The 20,977-nt window shown below is 43.4% G+C and overlaps 5 protein-coding genes across 6 annotated transcripts; 2 read left to right on the top strand and 3 right to left on the bottom strand.

Annotated features, from left to right (window-relative positions):
• The first annotated feature begins 258 nt into the window (after positions 1–258).
• Positions 259–1,753, top strand: ndufb10 (NADH:ubiquinone oxidoreductase subunit B10). The gene is made up of 4 exons (XM_053852002.1): positions 259–474; positions 690–828; positions 1,405–1,544; positions 1,612–1,753. Exons 1-4 carry the CDS (start codon positions 327–329, stop codon positions 1,698–1,700), a joined length of 516 nt encoding a protein of 171 aa, XP_053707977.1. The 5' UTR covers positions 259–326; the 3' UTR covers positions 1,701–1,753.
• Positions 1,754–2,743: 990 nt separating this feature from the next.
• Positions 2,744–4,510, bottom strand: rps2 (ribosomal protein S2). The gene is made up of 7 exons (XM_053852128.1): positions 4,449–4,510; positions 4,038–4,175; positions 3,859–3,948; positions 3,653–3,760; positions 3,255–3,588; positions 2,949–3,040; positions 2,744–2,872 (listed from the first exon to the last, which is right to left on the bottom strand). The coding sequence occupies exons 2-7, from the start codon at positions 4,170–4,172 to the stop codon at positions 2,792–2,794; spliced, it is 840 nt and encodes a 279-aa protein (XP_053708103.1). The 5' UTR covers positions 4,173–4,175; positions 4,449–4,510; the 3' UTR covers positions 2,744–2,791.
• A 221-nt stretch (positions 4,511–4,731) lies between these two features.
• On the bottom strand, positions 4,732–6,514 carry rnf151 (ring finger protein 151). 2 transcript variants are annotated; one of them, XM_053852153.1, is made up of 4 exons: positions 6,364–6,514; positions 5,591–5,760; positions 5,417–5,513; positions 4,732–5,334 (listed from the first exon to the last, which is right to left on the bottom strand). In XM_053852153.1, exons 1-4 carry the CDS (start codon positions 6,364–6,366, stop codon positions 4,885–4,887), a joined length of 720 nt encoding a protein of 239 aa, XP_053708128.1. In that variant the 5' UTR covers positions 6,367–6,514; the 3' UTR covers positions 4,732–4,884. The 2 variants fall into 2 exon arrangements, with proteins under 2 accessions (XP_053708128.1, XP_053708130.1); XM_053852155.1 differs by lacking the exon at positions 6,364–6,514 and adding an exon at positions 6,002–6,073.
• Positions 6,515–6,665: 151 nt separating this feature from the next.
• tbl3 (transducin beta like 3) lies at positions 6,666–17,184 on the top strand. The gene is made up of 23 exons (XM_053852148.1): positions 6,666–6,870; positions 6,951–7,002; positions 7,313–7,408; positions 7,484–7,531; positions 7,608–7,749; positions 7,821–7,905; positions 7,989–8,159; positions 8,247–8,322; positions 8,948–9,044; positions 9,172–9,389; positions 9,535–9,676; positions 10,026–10,084; positions 10,143–10,249; positions 10,310–10,448; positions 11,134–11,373; positions 11,440–11,510; positions 11,589–11,745; positions 11,868–11,926; positions 13,560–13,663; positions 14,899–14,970; positions 15,043–15,201; positions 15,395–15,488; positions 16,154–17,184. Exons 1-23 carry the CDS (start codon positions 6,839–6,841, stop codon positions 16,482–16,484), a joined length of 2,751 nt encoding a protein of 916 aa, XP_053708123.1. The 5' UTR covers positions 6,666–6,838; the 3' UTR covers positions 16,485–17,184.
• On the bottom strand, positions 16,871–20,953 carry noxo1a (NADPH oxidase organizer 1a). Its single transcript, XM_053852152.1, has 8 exons — positions 20,809–20,953; positions 20,656–20,736; positions 20,335–20,407; positions 20,085–20,265; positions 19,764–19,945; positions 19,587–19,694; positions 18,237–18,351; positions 16,871–17,903 (listed from the first exon to the last, which is right to left on the bottom strand). The coding sequence occupies exons 1-8, from the start codon at positions 20,866–20,868 to the stop codon at positions 17,246–17,248; spliced, it is 1,458 nt and encodes a 485-aa protein (XP_053708127.1). The 5' UTR covers positions 20,869–20,953; the 3' UTR covers positions 16,871–17,245.
• Positions 20,954–20,977: the final 24 nt, after the last annotated feature.

The raw sequence follows: 20,977 nt of genomic DNA on the forward strand, positions 1-20,977 counted from the left end.
TACAGCCAAACCTGCCAGTATGTTGCTGTTTCTCTGTCGCCACCTCGTGTAAACATATTGTACTACAAGTGACCTTTAACTGCCTGGCATTATTTAGTCTCTTTCAAATTATTTATTGTTATTAAAGAACAGTAAAAAACAAACGAACAAAAATATAAACACAAAAATTAAAAGCGCATATTTATTTATGTATCATTTTATATAGATCAAAATTGTGCTCCACTTCCGCAATATCACAGTGCTCATTGCGCATGCGTGTCCTGCAAAGGAGAGCTCTCGAGGTCGAATTCAGGATTTGGAGCATTTCAGCGTGAAAGAGGGCAAAAATGCCTTCAGATTATGAAAAGGACGCATACCCGAAGCCTCCACTGCAGACTCCGGTCGTAGAAAAAAAGACATCCCTTCCGAATCCGGCTGATATTCTCAGCAAACTGTTCTATTACTCGGTGGACTTGCCCGTCACCACATTTAGAGGTAACCGAAGCTAACGGAGCTAGCATAACAAGGAGGCTAGCCAGCGCTTGTGTTAAACCTTTGGTCTTGTTATTGTCTGTTGTGACACTCCGACGCTATTTTTTTTACATTTAAATTGTGGTTATTCAATGGTTATATTTGATACATATGTGTAAGTCAAGCAGCAAGCACAGACGCCCTTGTCCTGTGCTAACCACTATCCTTGGTCTCTGCAGGAGCCATCGACAGCCTTCAAAGTAAAAAGAAGCTGGTCTACTACCACCAGAAGTTCCGGCGTGTTCCGTACCTGACGGAGTGTGTGGAGGGCGACTATGTCTGCTACTACGAGGCGGAGATGCAGTGGAGGAGAGACCAGTAAGTTGACTGTATCACTGCAGTCACGTATGCCATCTATTTATGGTCATATTTTAGTCATGAACTGAATTGAACACATTGAAGGCTTTCATTTGCAAACTGCAACATTACTATAAAAATGCATGAGTGACATTGTGTAGTATGTGGAGGGAATAAGTGTTGTCATCTAAAACTACTTGGCGGATTCGAGGATAATAACAAACCACAACTTAAAGTTTGGAGTTAAAGATTATTGCCCATGTAAATAAACATTTCAGTTGCAGTTCACAGCACCCAGTTGGTCATGCTATCTCATTTAAATGCATATAAATTCCTTTTTTTTTTTTTTTTGACAAAGCAAAACACACCTTGAGAATAAGAGGTTTATTAACATGAGATAACTGGAAAGAAATTAAGTCAACAATTTAAATCCCCTAAAGTTAAAATATACTAAAATATACTGTCTTGTGGTCTACCGCATTATAATTTCATGCAGTTTGCTTCCTTACAAGCTTCCCTTTGGTCTATTTTGCATTTATGTCTCAAAAAAACGACACATTCTACATGATGAATACATGACTGATTTATGTTCGCCAGCCTTGTGAACCAGGAGATCTTGAAGATTGTCCAGGAGAGACTGCAAGCCTGCCACTATAGAGAGGGTGAAAGCTATGAGCAGAACTGTGCTAAAGAGTTGAAGCTCTTTGAAGAAGTGGCGAAGAACTTCAACACATGCTGTAAGTAGCAGAACTGGAAAACATTTGTTCCAAGTCAGTGTTATTAAATGTTTGTTGCTACTTCTAGATGGAGACCTTGGTGCCCAAGCCACTGCGAGGAAATGCCTCATGAAGCAGAAACAAAGGATGATGGAGGCCCAATCACAGAGTGCTTAAGATACTAAGTCCTATGTAATAATTGTAAAATAAAATGTGTTTAGTCAGTTTCATTTGTCATGTTGCTTTGCTTTACATTGGTTGTAGCTTCTTAGACTTAGACTTAGACTTGACTTTATTGATCCCTTTGGGATGACTCCCTCCAGGAAATTTACGTTTCCAGTAACAGTAGAGGCAAGAAAGGGCATGCAGTTAGGAAGAGCATCACACAGAGAATAAAAAAGAAATACAAATGAAATAAAAATAATAATACTAATAACCTGGAAGTAAAAATACAATTGAAAATAAAATAAGATTAAAAAAAAAATATATATATATATATAATAAAAAAGTTAAAAATTAAACTAGATTAAAAAGGGTTATTGCACCGTAGGGATGGTTATTGCACATTGAGATGGGTATTGCACATTGTAAAAGCAGGTGTCCATTACTATGTGGTAAAGCGTAGTGTACCCTACTACTTCCTCCCCCCAAGTGAGGAGTTGTAGAGTACGATGGCGTGGTGTACAAAGGAGTTCTTAAGTCTGTTGGTCCGACACTTGGGGAGCAGCAGCCTTTCACTGAACAAGCTCCTCTGGTTGCCGATGACGGTGTGCAGAGGGTGGCTGGTGTTGTCCGTAATATCCAGCAGTTTGTCCAGAGTCCTCAACTCTGCCACGGTCACCAGAGAGTCCAGCTTCATGCCGACCACAGAGCCGGCCCGCCTGATCAGTTCTTCTGTGAGATTATGCTTTTAGGATGAATTGTAAGAACACTGAACACAAGGGGGCTAACCTTAAGTTTTGTGTATGAACTTGGATGTAAAGTTAGTCATGTGCAGATTAAAAGATGCATTTAGATTGTACAAAAAGTACTTGGACAACTGTTGAGTTGGCCTGCACCGTTTTTTTTTGTATCCAAAATTTCAACATAACTGATTGAAGCAGACCCTTTTTAAAAACATCTTTGCTTTTCTAAAAACTGTTAGACAATTTCATAGATGAACTCCCTTCATCCAATAACCCTCAAGCATGAGCAGCTCAGTAAAAACAGAAGAAAACAGATTGTTGTTCCCACAGCATTTATTTCAATGGTTCAACTTTACAAAATGTTCAGGAGGAAGCCGCTGGAACAGCTGGACCTCTCTGCACCGACACCTTGGTCTGAGTCTTGGCCAGATGGTCGGTGAACTCCTGTGAAGAGTGAATGTGATTAATATACAGTCACTTTAAAGGGTGGAAAAAAAAAAAAGCAAAGGCTGACACGAACCTGGTATGGAGACTTGGTGAAGACGGTCTCCTTCCAGAGGTCAGGGGTCAGATAGCTGTAGGTCTTGGAGATGGCATCAAAGGTGGCCTTTGCTGGAGAGTGAAATGGGAAATGTTAGACTCCAACTGCTGCTCTGCAAGTCAAATGTCGAGCTTCATCAAAGTGAACAGAGAAGACTACAACAAAGTCTCCCTGCCGTGCATATAGCGCCCCTTTCCTCTCTCTCCTGATAACGACAACGACACCACTGAGAGGTGAAGCTGAGCAGAGTTAGGAGAACACCGACCACCAAGCTTGGAATCTTACCGAAGTTGCCGAGTGTGGCTGTGCAGCCTCGGGCAGAGGTGTAGCAGTCGTCGATTCCAGCCATCATCAGCAGCTTCTTGGGCACGGGCGCAGACACAATGCCGGAACCGCGGGGAGCTGGGATCAGCCGCACCAGGACAGAACCGCAGCGCCCAGTCACCTTGCAGGGCACGGTGTGAGGTTTGCCGATCTTGTTACCCCAGTAGCCTCTCCTGACTGGGACAATGGACAGCTTGGCCAGGATGATGGCACCACGGATGGCGGTGGCCACCTCCTTGGAGCACTTCACTCCCAGGCCAACGTGACCGTTGTAGTCGCCAATGGCAACAAAAGCCTGAACATAATCAACAATTACACAAGGCCTCATCGCTACAGATCTGATCATGAGGAAGACTCACCTTGAACCTGGTGCGCTGACCAGCCCTTGTCTGCTTCTGGACAGGCATGATCTTCAGCACCTCATCCTTCAGACCAGAGCCCAGGAAGAAGTCGATGATTTCAGACTCCTGCATGAAGCACAGGCTGTCAGTAACTCCACATAAAGATTCCTGACGGGTCAAACACTGCGAATACTCTTAAGAAAACAAAGAGTCTGGCTCGGTACCTTGATAGGCAGAGAGTACAGATAGATCTCCTCCAGAGACTTGATCTTCATGTCCTTAACAAGGCGGCCCAGCTTGGTGACGGGAACCCACTAGCATAACAAGGCCATGTGTTAGACACAATGGGGCTATTGGCTTCCCATAAACACGTTTTCATTCATCGAACTGGTCACAAACTCACCTCCTTGTCCTCGGACTTGCCCCCGCGAGCACCGCGGCCCCTGCCACGGCCTCTGCCGCGGCCACGGCCCCTGCCGCGGCCACCAGCACCGAAACCTCCACGGAAACCTCCTCTACCACCGGCGTCGTCCGCCATTTGCTGTAAAATAACACGAGTAGAGAGTTTAGTAAAACATTACCAGCATTCCGCCGTTTAAATCCGACAATCGACGCCATGTTTGACAGCGAAGCGCATCATCCTCGTTCACGCTTTTATCCCAACTCTCTTTAATCGATTAACAAAATTTGAATTCCCCTTTACAGAACTACAGTGTCTTATCATCCCTGGTGAAAGTAAACACACTTTAAGTCAAAGATGGCCAAGATATGATGCGGATTGTCCACCGGACGCTGATAATCTACACACACTTACGTGATCGTTTAAACAGGAAGAAGACCCGACTAGAGTCCCGCTAGTTTATATATTCGTCCAAGCATCGCGAGATTCAAAGAAAGGTTTGCTGCTGCCATCTAGCGACCATAAATATAACTACCGCGCTTTCACGAACCCAATAAAGTAAAGCTAAAACAGTTATTTGAATGGAATTATACCTTAAAGCTATTATCACAACTCTGAATAACTTAAGCAACAACGTAAATAAATACATTACATACACTTATAATAAGACAATACTTTATTAAATACCAGCCGCATGGTCGATGTCAAAACATTGGTTTATTATAACAGTTTAAGATAACATCAGGAAATTGTTACGAGTTCACTCCAGTCATGGCAAAACTACACACATACTTAAATATAATTGAGGTTATACAGAGATTACACACAGCTGCATCCAGTCGCTCTTCCATCAAGAACTGCTGTTGCTTGAGAGAGTCCTTGCAGAGCTACCACTGTCCTCCCCTAATTCGTCTTCTTCCATCAGATCCAGACTCTCACAGATCAGACCGATCTGCCTTTTCATGTGAACCATGGTCCTCTGCATCCTCTTCATTTTCCTCTGCAGTGTGTGGGCTATGGCTCTTTGGCTCTTCTGTCTTGCTTCATACTCCTGCCTCAGCTGTTTGTAGCAGTTGTGTTGAGCTTTGTTGTTGTGGGACAGTATGGTGCCACAGCCCATGGGACAGGGCTGGCACCAGTGTTCACAGTGTTGCGAGTGTGTGTCCAGGTCCCGGCGCAGAAGTTGGACACGGCAGCCTTGGTGTGGGCATGGGATGAGCTCGTGGAGGCAACTGAGCCTGTGGCAGGACTGTTCTGAGAGGGGGAAGATCTCTGTGCAACCACGGATCTCATTCTTACACTGTGGAGCATAAAACAACTCCTGCATCACAAGTGCGCCTTTTCATTACAGCATGCTGAATGAAAGAGGTGGGTCTCCGTACCTTTATCTTCAAGCGGCCGATTGCTTTGCTGAGTTTGAACATAACAAAGATGAAATTCGGGTTGATATGCTTCCTGCAGCAAGGGCAGGTCTTCTGCCTGATGAGGAAGAGTGATAAGTAATTCATAACATCATGATAATGCTATTTGGTGGCAATGTTTGATCTGTTGCAAACCTTTTGAGCCATTGTAGGAGACATTTTTTGCAAAATATGTGGTGGCAGGTCGCCCTCACTGGACACCTGAGGACCCCCTGGCATATGGCGCAGATGAGATCATAGTCTGGTGGATCTACAAACTGCTCCACGTCATGACCTCCGCTGTGAAACGATGCCTCGGGTTCTGTCTGTGAGGACAAGTGAAGCAAATAGACAGTTACCAAAAAAGATACATTTACAATATATATATACAATAATTTCATTAAAAATAATACAAAAATAAAGAAACAATAATAAGTAGTAGTGATGATATAAAAATGTAGTTTACATATTTAGAAGGTAAACGTCCTGACACCGCCATTTGAATGATCAGTCTTTTGTAACGTCTTGTTTTTAAGAAGCAAAGACTGTGGATCAGTCAGTATTTACCATCTCTAAAGCTTCCAGACAGCCGCGATGGGGCGCACAAAAAGGCAAGTGATGACAATAGAGGCGTGTTCTGGAAAGTTATGCGACAGATCACATGATAAAACAAAGCACAGACCAGTATCTAAAGGTTTTATTTTTCAAAGTAAACTCGTCTTAGTTAGTGAAGAAAGTCCAGGGGGATCGAGATTAATTTCTGACTCTGAATGAAGAAAGTCGATCTGAAGCCAATGTATCCTGTTTAAATGAATAAAATCAATAGTAAATAACCTGATATATCTTATTTGACGAACATGAAATAAGATATATCACACTAAAGAATAATTAAAACACAAATGATTTTAAAAATGATACAATTTACTCACCATTTTATTCTGCGGAACTCGCTTCCACTCCCGCTACCTCGCGTTGTATCTGTTCATTCTCATTCTACACTCGAAACACACCCGTGTTATCGATGACGAACACACACATGAACTTTCCTGACAAAGCAGGAAGGAGCGTGTGTGTGTGAGAGTGTGTGAAAGACCGACTCTGTTTATGAAGCCCTCAACATAATTTTGAATAAAAAAAAAATCTATATTACAAGTTTCGACATCTAATCCTAAACAACGGAATTCACATTTTTACGTTTGATTGGATTTTTTTAGCCGAATAGAAACGTAAAAAGACAAACCAATCAGAACACGCTGTGATCGGATGACGTCAATTTCCAGCGACTCCACCACCATGCGTGTTGACTGTCGCTGGCTTGAGAAATAAAAACCTAATATAGCCTAATATAGTAAATCTCTGGAGTTCTCGCTAAACAGTTTTTTTTTCGGCTGCATCCAAGGAGTTATGGAGAATACTAACATTCAGTTCAAAACAAAGTAAGTTTCACGACCGCGAACGTTCTCGCAAAGAAACCTCGATCACATGTTGATGGTGTTTTACTGTCATGGTTTTGCAGTTACGCTGTTTCCAGCAAAATTGAGCCTTTTTACAAAGGAGGAAAAGTCCAGGTGAGATCATGCTCTTCACCGACGCTACTTTTTAGGGTGGTGTAAATATTATACATTGCAAATAACATGAACCGATATGTTTTAGTGCTAGCTGACGGTCCCCATTTACATTGTTTTGGTGGTGGAATATTTTTTGATCTAACTATTTATAGATGAAGGTTCTTTTGGTTCAATATTAAAAATATATATAATATCATATATATATATATATATATATTTATACCTCGATTCTAATCCCTCTCCTCTAACCTCCAGATATCTCTTCTAGATGATCAATGGATTGTTTGTAATCCTCAAATTTTGTTTTCAGATAAGTAAAGACGAGCAGTATGTATTTTGCACGTGTGGCTCCCGGGTGAACGTCTTGGAGATCAGCACAGGCAAAGTAGTTCACAGCGTTGAACATGTAAGTCGTGAATAAAACATTTAAAAATGCATTATCTAACATTTGACTAACCGCTGGTGGAAATGTCAAATGCAGGACGATCAGGAGGACATCACATCATTTGCATTGAGCTGTGATGGTGAAGTGAGTCTGAATGATTGTGTCCCGATGGTATTTGGTGTGTTTGTACTTGTTTCATCACTGCTGTTTGGTTGTACAGTTTCTGGTGACAGCCAGCAGAGCTCTACTGCTGAAGCAGTGGGACTGGAAGAAGACTCAGTGTATCCGCTCATGGAGGGCCATCCACACGGTTCCTGTTGCCAGCATGACCTTTGATTCCACCTCTACGCTTCTGGCAACAGGTTAGCATTAGTAGTGACTTGTGTTTTTTTATCCCTTTTTCTCATCTAACACAAGTTCTGTTTGCATACAGGTGGATGTGATGGAACCATAAAACTTTGGGATGTTGTGAAACAGTACTGCACACACAACCTGAAGGGCTCCTCTGGTGTTGTACAGTGAGTACTCAGAAAGCTACTTGCTGTTTTGATACATTTAGCTACACAGCTTTGTTTGTTATTGCTGAAAATGTTTTTCACAGCTTGGTACAGTTTCACCCAGACATCAACCGGCTGCAACTTTTCTCCTCTTCACTCAACTGCGGTATCCAAGTGTGGGACCTGCGCTCCAGCCAGTGTGTGTGTGTTCTTGAAAGTCATTACAGCGCTGTCACCGCTCTCACCTTCAGCCCCGATGGTGGCACCATGATCAGGTGATACTTCTTTTTGGTTATCACAGCAAATAAAATTGAAAACTAATGCAGACTAATCTAATACTACTCTTTTTTTTCAATCTGAAGTTCTGGAAGAGATAAGATTTGTACTGTTTGGGACCTCAAGGAGAGGAAAGCAAAAAGAACTGTTCCAATTTATGAGGTAAGCATGTCCACTCTACAGGTAGAGCACCACGGTGGAGTAGCGGCCAGGTGCTGTGGCCTCAAAGCAGGGTCACAGGTTCGACTCCAGAGGCAACTCTGAACCTGTGTCCTTTCTATATTGTGTTTATATACAGTGGTACCTCGGTTCTCAACCACAATCAGTTCCAGACGGCCGTTCGAGAAGCGATTTGTGCGTCCCAAGCCTTAAAATAGGCTTTTGTAGGAGTGAATGTAGAGTGTCTGCTGCAAGTACGCTGTTCGTCTCTCTCTCTATATATATATATAAATTTTTGTTCGAATTCCGAGATGTTCGAAACCGAGGCACCACTGCATCCAACTCACATTTCCACATCCACCCCCCACCTTCAATACCAACTTTCTCTCAGTGTACAAAATCCAGTCACATAAAGTCACGATCACAGCAAAGAAAAAAAACAGTTTCTCCTGTAGAAATTGCATAAAAGGCGTCCAGATATCATAGAAGTCATGCACTTTCCCTCTTGTTAAATACGTCAGTTTTTCGAGAGCCAGATTGTACGTTTATATATTTTTACCTTGTGCTTGTGGGTGTTTCGAAAAAAGAAACTCAGCTGTTCACCACTCACTGGAGCTGTTGTCCTCAGACAGTAGAGGGCGTCGTGATGCTGCCAGCCAAAAAAAACCTTTCTCTGATTGGAGTGAAGAATGAAAACCTGCATTTCATCACTGCTGGCAGCAAAGGTAGGAGAGCCACGCTCAGCCACAGTTCACACCTGTGCAACTATTTTGGTATCTTTAAAGAATGTCAATACTGAGAACATACTAGTGGCAGATCCTTTCATTTCCTGTTTCTCTGTGCTGCCCACAGGTGTGTTGAGAGTGTGGAATGCCAATTCTGGCCGCTGTGTCTACACCCAGACTCTGTCCACCCTGGTCCCCTCTACTGAGGAAGAGGAGGAAACTGCAGACAATCCTCGAGGAATAACTTACCTATTCCACCTGCCCTCGTCCTCCAGACTGGCCACAGTCACCGCAGAGCACAACATTCTCTTCTATCAGCTGTCGGATCTCAGCACGCTGCAGCAGGTTCATTCATCACCATCACTTTCCACTCTCAGTGATATCCATTCATGAGTGAACAAATCTACATGCTCATTTCATGTCAGTTTTGTATTTTCTTGTTTATTCAAAACCTGGAACTCACAATATCATTCTCTTCTTCCCTCTGCAGTTTGTAGGTTACAACGATGCGGTGCTTGACGTCAAGTTTATGGGCAAAGGGGACAGTCACATCGTCGTGGCGACCAATAGTTGCCAGATCAAAGTGTTCGAACTGCTTACCAACTCCTGCCAGATTCTCTACGGACATACTGGTGAGTGACCGCCAGATGGCAGCACAGGTCTGCTAGCGTTCTTACTGTTATTATCTTAAGAAGTGGCAGAAAAATATGCCTGAATTTGAACGACTGGTCGTTGATTTTTTTTTTGTTTTACTTCCACCAAGGAGGTTCTGAAATGTATCAGCAGAAAAAGTGATTACATTTTGGGAGTAATCCTGATCATTTTTAGCCATCAGTTCAGGTGTTCAGGTGCTGGTCTAGGGGTTAGGATTTGGTGCTATCTTCTGGCCTGGGGAGTTAAGTTTTACTCCTTTAAATGATTCTTTAATGGCTTCTGTTTGTTTTCAGTGACACCTAACATGTCCCCGCTTGACCCTCACAGACACAGTTTTGTCTCTGGATGTGTTCAAAAAAGGATTGATGTTTGTGAGCTGCGCTAAGGTGAGCCGACATCCCGATGTGGTGTCATGCAGAGGCTTATTTCCTCTGTTATTTTCAGGACCGATCGGTACGCGTGTGGCGCATGGATGCCGAGAGCGGCCGGGTCCACTGTGTGGCTCAGGGCTCGAGCCACGCCAACGCTGTGGGATCTGTCACCTGCTCCAGGTGGGGACACACAGGACCGGTGTGAAGAAGTGCCGGCAAACTAACTGTCTGTCTTCACAGGCTGAAGGCGTCTTTCATCGTGTCGGGCAGTCAGGATTGTACTGTGAAGGTTTGGGATCTTCCTAGTGGCCTGTCGACTGCAGACGGGTCAGATGTACTCCAGCTGACACCTCGTGCCACAGAGAAGGCGCATGATAAGGTGAAGAATTTAAAAATTACACAAAACTATTGACTCCGTTTTATACATAAATGTCTCAAAAAGGTGCAGGTTTTTAGTACTGTAAAATTAGGGAAGCGATCCAAGCATGTGCTCAGTTCCTGATCATAGTTTTGCCTTCAGTACTTCCTGGTGTCATATTTTCATTTTTATGTAAACCCTTCACTGTCAGTCCTTATGCGCCACTGCAGCAACTGTTTCAGAGAGTGCCATCAATGTTACTTTTAAGTAACTAGGAAGTCTGCCCAGTTTAAGTTGAACTTTTAACACAAGGTGTTTCCATTCTTGGTATTTCAATAAGTGGTTATGGTTTGTCATTTTTAAATTGTCTATTATCTTTACATTTATTTTCAAGAGTTTCATATTTGAACTCTATATTTTGTGTCAAATATATATGCATATTCTCTCCCCAGTTTGCGTACTGATTAAGTCCTTCTTTGGTTGGTACTGCACAACTGAAATACTATGTAACAGCATCGTAGTATCGTAGTATCATTCATGGTAAAGGAGGAAGCAAGAGTCAAATTCCGTTCTCTCACAGCTGACTCATCTTTGACTCAACGTTCTGAACCTCTGACTTTAGATCAGCTCTCAGATTCCACTTGTTTTGTCATGTGTGCGTCTGGAATGACACATTTACAAGAATTGTGTTTGCCGCTTCCTCCAGGATGTGAACAGCATCGCTGTGTCGCCGAACGACAAGTTGATGGCCTCTGGCTCTCAGGACCGCACCGCTAAGTTGTGGTCGCTGACGGGGGCTGTGACACTCGACTTGCTGGGTGTGTTCCGGGGTCACCGCCGCGGCGTGTGGAGCGTCAGCTTCTCTCCTGTCGATCAGGTGTTGGCGAGCTCCTCTGCCGACGGGACCTCCAAACTCTGGAGCCTGCAGGACTTCAGTTGCCTCAAAGTGAGTGCCTGAGCAGATCACGGCCCCTCAACAATGTTTCTTCAATGTGATGCATTCTTCCTCCAGACCTTTGAGGGCCACGACGCCTCCGTTTTGAAGGTTATCTTTGTCAGTCGGGGGACCCAGCTCCTCAGCAGGTAACAACACTTCACCCAGGGAGAAGGTGGTTTGAGTTCTTCTCTTTGGTAATGAATTAAGATGTTCCTCCTCTGCAGTGGGTCAGACGGTTTGGTGAAACTCTGGACCATCAAGACCAACGAGTGTGTGAAGACTCTGGATGCCCACCAGGACAAAGTGTGGGGCCTTCACAACAGTCAGAAAGATGACAAGATCGTGACGGGTTCAGATGACTCCAACATCACTGTGTGGGCGGTGAGCTGAGTGGTGTCTAGGCTGAGCGTGGGGAGCGTTGTGTTTTGGCGAATCCTTTTCTAGTCACTTAAATATTCACTTTTGATCACCAAACATTCTTCAAAAACCTGTTTCTGTCACAGGATGTGACGCAGGCCGAGCTGGCGGAGGAGCAGGCCAAGCAGGAGGACCAGATCCTCAAGTGAGTTCCACTGCTTATCCGAATGTCAATAAAGACTAGTCGGCTATCTTCGCAACAAGATGAGCAAACACGTGATATCAGATCCAAGAGATTCACAAGTGATGTTAGGCTAAGGTGAGTCCATTTGGGTCATGACCTGAAGTTGTTTCAAAACAAACAGGAGTTGGCGTCACACTGAATCACATTCCTTCAGGATGGCTTTATTGGGCCAAAAAATGTCAAGCAGTTTCATGACCAGATTTATAGGAGCAGTGTGGAAGGTCAGGAGTGCACTGCAATGAGAGAATGTTAGAAACCAGTTTCCCTCCCTGTTAGTGAGCAACACCTATCATTCAAAAGGTTAGCGTTGAAAGCATCATGAACGATTGAGTCTGAGCTATGTTGCCTCGAATTTGGTTGCTGAAGTGTGTTCTACGAGTTCTTAACTTTAATAAGGTTTTTAACTAACCTTTTTGATCTTGGGGCACAACTCTCCCAGAACAAATGGGCCTGGGGCCCATTCAAGTAACAGAACTGATTCATTAATCTGGATTTCATTTGTGATCAACAACCATATTTAATCTACTTACACGTAAACAAAGTAGTAAAACCTTGTGAAATGGCATGAAACCATGTGACCATCGCAAAGATGTATTAGTCATCGAAAAGTCCAGCAGAACCGGGTGCAAGACATATTCAACAAATGTACTGGAGAAAAAAATACCCTTGATACAAACTGAGAAAATAAAATGAATAAAATTAATATAACAAAACCATGTTAAAACATCATAAAATAAAAATAATTTATTCCATAGTTGTTTACTCTCACAGATTTGCAGCTGTCAAGTCAATTCAGTGACACACTACTGCCACCATACATGACTAATGTATTAAATCTGAGCGTCTGCACGGCCAAAAGGTGTGGTGGTTAAGAATCACTGTTGCATTTTAAATCCATTCACTTGAGTTCCAGCTCAACTTTCCACTTACCACTCCTTTTTCAGTTTTAGGCCATATTTTATTTCATATATTCCTTCTGTCTGGAATGTGCAACATCAACCTGCTCCTGACCTGAATGATGTGAAAAACAACATTCAAATGAGGTCCAAATTGCACCCCAAAAGTCTCCAGATTTTTCTTTTCCCATAATGTAATGAATTCATCTTAGTTTCTATAAATCTTTTCCAACTCGAATCCGGTCAGTATCTGATCCCAAGACCGCCTCCTTATATAGTCCAGGGTTTGGATTCTGGGACCGGTGACTTCACGTCAGCCACTAACTGGCTCTGGTTACTGGCACCAGGACCTCCCACCTCTTTGTGTGGCGACCAACAAAAGAGCATCCCTGCTTTTATTCTTCATTGAACTGAATGGAATGACCGATTTTCAGATCAGGGACTGGGATCAAGTGCCCCAGTGTGTCACTTGATCCGAGTCCCTGATCTGAAAATGAGTAATCCTGTACTGGACCAGGGAAGAGGTTGTGAGCTCCATGATGTAACATAGCTCTGTATAAAAAATGTTGTTGTTAGCATCAATAGCATTGAATCGTGTGGCTCCTCACTTCCTGTTTTAAAGCTTTGTGTATGTGTGTGTGTGTGCGTGCGTGCGTGTGTGTGTGCGTGCTTGCGTGTGTGTTTGTTTGTATGTGTAGGCAGCAGGAGTTGTCAAACCTGCTCCATGAGAAGCAGTACCTGAAGGCTCTGGGGCTCGCCATCTCTTTAGATCAGCCTCACACAGTCCTCTCCGTGATCAAAGGTAATGTCCATTCACTGCACTGCAGGAATGTTTCTGCCGTGTTTGAGTTAAGATATTTAATCTGAAGTTCCCTGCATGAATATGAATATTCAGGTGACTGAAGTGGCGGTATTTTAGGAGCGTGGTTTGCATGGAGAGACTTTCTAATGAATCTAGTCGCCGTAAAAGACAAAACAATGTCGGTTTCAAGCAGAGTGGAACATTAGACAGGTGAGATTGATGGTGGCGTGCGTGGCATCATTCACAGAACCGGTAACATCTGCGATTTAAAGCTCATCATTACACCCAGCTTATGCAAAGTCTGGCACAGCTGTGATCACAGCTGCTATTGTTTTGGAACAATTGGTGTCTATTTTGTCGAGTCATCCTTGGGGTGAGGTTAAACCCTATAGAGCTGTGCTAAACCTGAGTGCAGCTGGCATGTCGAGCGATACTCGCCACCCATGCTCCTTTATGTCTCCTCGTGGAAAGATAACTGGTGTCTTCATGGAGGAATGTGGCATTTGATTCAATGATGCTGTTTGTCAGAGCAACAGATAGAAATGAGTGAGCTGGATCATCTTGAGATTCATCTGTTCTTGGTGTTTTTCTTCTTGGTCCTGCAACTAAATAAATTTATTAATGGTGTTTTTGTCCTGGAAGTTTAATTGAAAGTGATTTAGAAGCATATCATTATACAGCTGACTTTGGAATGTATTGTGTTTTTCTATTATTATTATTATTATTATTGATTTTTTTCCCAATTAATTTATGCTATTTTTGTCCTTTGAATTAAACTGTTCAATTACATGTACAATTATTCTATGAATTTTTTTGTCTGCGTAAATATGTAAGAAAAATAAATAAATAAAAATAATTGTAAATACTTCAATATCTGAAAGTCTAATTATGAAATATTAGTTATTAGTTGTTGAGTTGTGCTGAATTTTCTTCAACATTGAATTTGTTTTTCAACCACACTTTTTAAAATTGAATTTCAACCGCTGACTTAAAAAATGTGTATTTTGTCATCAAAATTCATTTATTAAACAGTTTTATACTCAAAATTTCAAGGGAAGTGCTAAAATATTCAGTGAAAGAGATTCAACAACTCTGGTGAGACAGATTTGTTTTTGGTGAAACCCACTGGTCAAGTCACTCGTGTCTGAAGTCATATCATTTATCTCATATGTTTAAGGTGGATAAACTGCCCTGATCTTGTGGTGAGTGATTAAATTTTTCTGTGTTGCTCTCAGCGATCCGCCTGAGCGAGGACGGCGGCCCACTTCTGGAGAAGACGGTGCTGAAACTACGACCCGATCAGAAAGGTAGCGTCACTTAGTTCTGTCTGACTTGGTATTGATGAAAAGTTTCGCAAATAAACTTCCTGTTGTCCTCAGAGTCACTGCTGCGCTACTGTGCGGTCTGGAACACCAACGCCAGGAACTGCCTGGACGCTCAGGTGGTACTCCAGGTACTCCTGACTCACCTGCCGCCAGAGGAGCTGATGCAGTACCAGGGGGCGCGCACACACCTGGAGGGCCTCATTCCTTACACAGGTCAGAGGGCAAAACCGGTTTCAGTCTGGAATGTGGACTTCCACTCTAGCATTAGACTCTTCATTCTGAAACGTTTACAGTGCCTCTTTATCGACAGTGGGCTGATATCTTTCTGCCTGATGTGTGTCTGCACCTGTTTCAAAATGAAAAAACCCAGAAACTGACTGGATTTTATTCGTCCTCCTCTCCGCAGAGAGACATATGCAGAGGATCGGGCGACTGCTACAGACTTCAATGTTCCTGAACTACATGTGGCAGAAAATGAGGGTCGCCGGAGCAGAAACCAGGTGAGAGGACCTTTAATTCAGAGTCATGCTAAGATAACAAACCTGTTGAGACGTGCGTCAAACTCTACCGACAGTTGATTCTCCTGTAGTCCATGAGAGGGGGCGCAGGAACAAGGGGGGTTGTTGTAAGAAGTTGAAATGTCACTAACAAAATCTGTATTGCCTATATTGTTCTTTTAAATTGGAATATTAGGGATGTTAAAAGATTTATAGAACAATAGAAAATAAATGTGTATTTATATGCATTTTTAATTTCTGTATTTTGCAATACTGGGGCAAAATGTTACAGTATAGTTGCAATCACCACAAACACGTCATTGAATTAAAGAGTTAAAAAAAATTTTTTTTTTTAAACCGAGAAAATTAAAAAAAAAAAGTTTTATTGATCTGGAATATAGAAAACATTTACCAATTAGATGAGGTTTATGAAAGTAAAATATAATGAAATAAGTGTAAATAGCGAAAGCGAAACATGAAGGTGTTATCAGAGAAGCCTATAAACAAAACATGAAGGACACACCCAAACAGCAGTAGCCATCCTGAATTTGAAGCAACTGTGAAGCTATTTCTGCTCTAAATGATGCCATAGTGCACTGCTGTCCTTTATCGATACTTCAGTAATATCAAGAGCAAAGAACTAACCTGTGATGTCACATCCGGTGCAGCCTGGAGCCAAGGGAAGAAATGGACACGAGTCCACCCCAGCAACCTCTGTTCATGATCGACAAGATGGGTGAGAAGAAGCACAGCGGTGAGGAAAAGAAGGATGGAGAAGACAGCGAGGAAGATGAGAACGCTCCTGGTGAGGAGGAGGAAGAGGAGAAGGATGGTGAGGTCAGTGTCACGATGAAGGCTGCCCCCAGTGACAGCAGAGTGAGTGAACGGAAAACAAACAGCGCTGGACACTCTGACAGCGAAGAGAGTTCAGACGAAGCGGATGTGAAGATTGGAGCGATGGTGGACGGTTCTTGCAGAGGTCTTGCCGTCTGCAGCTGATGGATGGTTTCAGTAACACCTGGAGCAGCACAACACTGACAGTGTTCTGGATGTTCTCATCACTGCGGCGCAGGAATGCGTGAAGAGGATGATGGTGAAACTCGGACCCATTGTTCAGTTGGGTTTTGTAACCACGATGGACTGGCTCAACCAGATCCCTGTCACAAGATGATGGGAAGTATGTCTACGAGAGCCAAGTTTAAGATATCGGAAATGTAACAGATCATGTGATGGTTTTTACACTTTTATCATCACAGGTTTTGCATTTAGAGATTTTCAAATTGATCAAAAATATAAATGTCCTGTGTGTGATGCCTTTCCTGCATCAGCTGCATCTGTATGGCGAAGTAATCGTTTTTTCAGCGTCATGTAATACCTGCTGTAGAAATAAATCTCAGTCATATCTGTAACACTCTAATTTATTCATTCTCCAAATTCATTTACACATAATCCCATTGACATTTTCACACACACAGTTTCAGTAAAATAACATTCATCAACTTTCTGTATGTACATTCATTTTCCTCTGTTGGCACAAGCGTGGGTCGTGGGGGCAGCAGCTAAAGTAAAGAGGCCCAGACTTCCTTCACTCTGGAACCCTCCTCTCTTTTCTGGCACATCCCGATCGACCGGTAGAACGTCCACATGTACAACAGTCTTCCAGTGAGGAATATATATCAAAACTTTTTGCATTATGCTACACAGTATAGCTGACCTCGCTCTTATCAAAGTTACCATTGAGGGTGAAGGGTGGCGGATGCTCATCGACTCTGAATCTCAGTTCCAGAGGGTGAGAGATTTCCTTTGGAGGCATTTTTCCGAGTCACGGTGGAGCAGCGGGTGAGGATCTCCTGGGCTTGTGGTCTCGGGGGCACCTTGGGTGACGCGGCTGCCTTGTAGACGTTCGGGTCAGAGACGCTGGACACCATCCTCCCCTCCTGTCCGTGCATGGGTGAGAGATGTGTGTTCAGAATGGGGGGTGGGGTCTTACTGACGGGCAAGGCCTCTGTGGTGGGGCTCAGATTGAAGGAGGAACTGGCGGAAGAGCTGCTGAGGCTGAAGTCGGCGCTGGTGAAGCTGTCGTCGCTTCCGCTTCGCTCGTCCTCCACTCTGTCCACCCTGATGGCGGGAGGCGGAGCTAAGCTCCTGGCAGGAGCAGCTGGAGGAGACGGTTTGGACAGGACTTCCATAGAGTGAGACCGGTAGTTGCTCCACATATGGGGGGAGGAGGAGCTCAGAGGGGGGAGCTGCAGGAGATCCCCTTGAGAGCGGCTGAGATGCTGCGAGTGTTGCTGGTAGGGAGGCGTGAGCAGAAGAGGGGAGGGGGCGCGGTGGTCTTTGTGGGCCGCCATCCGGACGTGGGGGAAGCTGTAGGGCTTCAGGTACATCGTGGGGATGTAACCAGCCTGACCATTGTATCTGTGAGGACCCAGAAGGTTCGGCTCAGATATGACATGTATAAATGATGCTTTACATGTTACTTTATTTTGGCATCATTTTCAATTTTGAAGAAAGAATATTTTGTTTCTTAAGACAGTGCATTCGTGGGTTTCTTCCAACTTCATCAGTGTCACTGACTGCACCAGAAGAATGTGGAGTCACACATAAAACAATGGATGATTTATGCTTAAGGAAGTGACCCTGCGCCAGAGCCATTGGTCGGTTTCGGTATGTGCAGAGTAAATAAACAGCCACGCTCTGCTTTGACAGTTGATCATCCTGATGAGTGACGAGTATGTAATATGAAGGTACCTGATGAGCCACCAGCCGTTGTCGGACTTCTGCAGCACCTCCACGTTTGACCCCATGGAGACGGTCAGCTCGTCATCTTTGGTGGCTGTGTAGTTCTTCACCACCGTGTACGTTCCTGAGGAGAGACGTTTCATTTGTGGTGAAAAGAACTGAAGCAGTCAAACACTATCATGGACTGTTCGTCCCTCCTCCCTCTGGCAGGAGGCTGCGGTCCATCCAGACCAGAACCTCCTGTCACAGGAACAGCTTCTTCCCCCGATGAATTTGTCAACAGCCCTTGTTGTTTGCGGTTTATTTAGTCATTACGTCTATTATTATTTTGTTCACTATTGCACGTGTTCCTAAACACTTTCCTAGTTTGTGGGATCCTCACTGACCTTGGCTGTAAAGCTGATTCTGATTCTAAATAAAACAGTGTTACATCCAGGAACATTTTTACATTTTCTGGATCAATACGTAACATTTTTTTTTTGTTTTGTTTGGCTGACTAAAAGGCTTATTCTTTACCAGCTGTGTGCTTATTTTTAATGAAGTTCCTGGAACTCAAACTGTGACAGGTGCCAGCACAAGATACTCAACACACCTCAGTTTTTTCTGCTATTTGCACTTCCAGTCTGCACTTTTTTTTTTTTTTTACTCATTATTATTGTTTGGTAGATATATATTCTTCTATTTTTCTCTGTAAATATATATATTCTTCTATTTCCTATTGAAAATCTCTATAGAGTCACCATCGGCCGGAAACAAATTCCCCTGTATGTATATAACATACATACATACACAACATACTTGGCAATAAAGCTGATTCCTGATGTCATGATCTGAAGTGCAGAAAACAGAGCTCCTGGTCCACTGATCACACTGATGCACAAGACACGTGGCAGCTAGGATGATAACATCAACAACAAACATGGAGGAATCCCTGAACAAAAGCAAACAAAAGCATCTGTTTGCTTTTGTTCAGGGATGTTTTTCGCTACACAATGGCCAGAGTTTCCACTACTCTGAATGGACTTGAAATTCTTATACAATTGAAATTCTTATACAAATATTTTCAAGACATGAAAAGAGCTTTAGTTTAAATTAGGTGATATAAAAACTTGAATACAGCCACTATATTTTGTTGTTTAAATGTATGTATGGGTCCATCATTTGATTCAGTAATTCAAAATTCATTCAAATTGAAACATGTGGCTTCTTGTGGCAAATATTCTTATACCATTAAACTGTGATTAATTCATCACAAATTCTTGAATTAACTAGATGAATTTTTTTTAATTGAATCCCACCCTTAAATATCTAAGAATCTTCAGAACCATCTTTGAATGATGGCAAATGGCAGGACTTTACCTCTCTCCGACAGCTCATCCATGTCTTCTCCATCGTCCCCCACCTTCTCCAGGTACGGTGCAGGAAACCATGCCATGCGTTTGTCCTCCTTTTCCACCAGCCACCATCCTGAGTGAAGCACACCAGTCGCTCAGACTCTTCCTTCCTTACACTCATGCCGTCTTCTTTCATGCTCACCAGCTTTATCTTTTATCAGCACGTCCACCTTCTCATCGGCAGCCACTTTGAAGGGTTTGTTCCTGGTGTCTTTGGTCTCGTATGAGGCCACGCAGCGGTACGTCTCGGTGATAAAGGGGTCGGTCACGTTCCCTCCCGGACTACTGACGCTGGTGTCAACCTCAGATGGCATGATGATGACACTGCAGAGGGACACATGACACATACGTTCCTAATTTGAGGCTTCTAGTTTACTGTGGACTACATTGCAAAAATCAAAACTGTCATTTTTTAAATAGCTACTTGACTGAGACTCTTCTCTCCAACCAGCTCAGGACGTACCTGTTCTTGGGGAAATCAGGCTGCAGATCTTGATCTTTAGGGTGGAAGAACCGGATGAGGTCAGCAGACTGGCTGACCCTCGGGTCGCAGGTCAGAAGTTGGTCGCAGTATTTCTGCAGCAGTGTAAGACGATGGAGGGACTTTGCCGGGCCTTTTTTGGGGCCACTTCTCATCCTAACCGCTATGGAGACAGAGAGGGAGGGTCACTTGGAGCCTGAGGGAAATGATCTGTTCAAAGTGTAGTGCTCACCACGGAATTTCGGGAGGATTCTGTCCGACTTTTTCAGTTTATTTGCAGGTGGGAATTCTTTCTTCAGCTGTTTCTGGGATGAAAATAGACCAGTGTTGGACATAAGACAAGAAACAGCCTCGTTTTAAAACAACAACGCTACTTTTGCCTATGAAATCATGATGCACAGTCATGTAGCCAACAATGCAGTGAAGATGAATGGTATTCCACAAATACCACACATGCTAACACAGATTATTAAGATGATTATCTACAACATGCACAACCCATGCAAAAGAAAAGACTGCAACCAGACCAGAAACTTGTACTGCAAATACTCACATGCATTTTCCAAAATTCCTTCAAAGTTCTGTAAACTACAATGTCGTTCTGGTCGGTCCACAGAACCGAGGTCATGTACATCTACAAAAAAAAAAAAATTGACTCAGTAAAGCCAGTTAAAATAGATGAATCTAAGGTGAAAACAGCTCTTACTTTTGTCTTCTCTTTGTGCATGACTCCGATCACCTGCACGCTGAGTGGAAACCGCTCCATGATCGAGTGTCGACCGTGCACCGGGGAGCTGCAGAATCCTGCCTCTCCGTTAGTGCGCAGCGGGATTTATAGTTTGTGCACCTGTGTAGGTGTGACCCAGTGAGTCATG

This window comes from Synchiropus splendidus, chromosome 19, assembly GCF_027744825.2.
Source record: "Synchiropus splendidus isolate RoL2022-P1 chromosome 19, RoL_Sspl_1.0, whole genome shotgun sequence".
In the NCBI taxonomy this organism is placed as follows: Eukaryota; Metazoa; Chordata; class Actinopteri; order Syngnathiformes; family Callionymidae; genus Synchiropus; species Synchiropus splendidus.

Coding starts and splice junctions, on each gene's coding strand:
- noxo1a (XM_053852152.1), bottom strand. CDS start 20,868: ATGGAGCGGTTTCCACTCAGCGTGCAGGTGATCGGAGTCATGCACAAA. Junction 20,266..20,334: donor AATCCTCCCGAAATTCCGTG/GTGAGCACTACA, acceptor CTGTCTCCATAG/CGGTTAGGATGAGAAGTGGC. Junction 19,695..19,763: donor GCTGATAAAAGATAAAGCTG/GTGAGCATGAAA, acceptor TGCTTCACTCAG/GATGGTGGCTGGTGGAAAAG.
- rnf151 (XM_053852153.1), bottom strand. Junction 5,514..5,590: donor CTCCTACAATGGCTCAAAAG/GTTTGCAACAGA, acceptor CTTCCTCATCAG/GCAGAAGACCTGCCCTTGCT. Junction 5,335..5,416: donor TCGGCCGCTTGAAGATAAAG/GTACGGAGACCC, acceptor TATGCTCCACAG/TGTAAGAATGAGATCCGTGG.
- ndufb10 (XM_053852002.1), top strand. CDS start 327: ATGCCTTCAGATTATGAAAAGGACGCATACCCGAAGCCTCCACTGCAG. Junction 829..1,404: donor ATGCAGTGGAGGAGAGACCA/GTAAGTTGACTG, acceptor TATGTTCGCCAG/CCTTGTGAACCAGGAGATCT. Junction 1,545..1,611: donor GAAGAACTTCAACACATGCT/GTAAGTAGCAGA, acceptor TGCTACTTCTAG/ATGGAGACCTTGGTGCCCAA.
- tbl3 (XM_053852148.1), top strand. CDS start 6,839: ATGGAGAATACTAACATTCAGTTCAAAACAAA. Junction 8,160..8,246: donor GATGGTGGCACCATGATCAG/GTGATACTTCTT, acceptor TTCAATCTGAAG/TTCTGGAAGAGATAAGATTT. Junction 8,323..8,947: donor GAACTGTTCCAATTTATGAG/GTAAGCATGTCC, acceptor TGTTGTCCTCAG/ACAGTAGAGGGCGTCGTGAT.
- rps2 (XM_053852128.1), bottom strand. CDS start 4,172: ATGGCGGACGACGCCGGTGGTAGAGGAGGTTTCCGTGGAGGTTTCGGT. Junction 3,589..3,652: donor GTCAGCGCACCAGGTTCAAG/GTGAGTCTTCCT, acceptor GATTATGTTCAG/GCTTTTGTTGCCATTGGCGA. Junction 3,041..3,254: donor AGCCACACTCGGCAACTTCG/GTAAGATTCCAA, acceptor TTCACTCTCCAG/CAAAGGCCACCTTTGATGCC.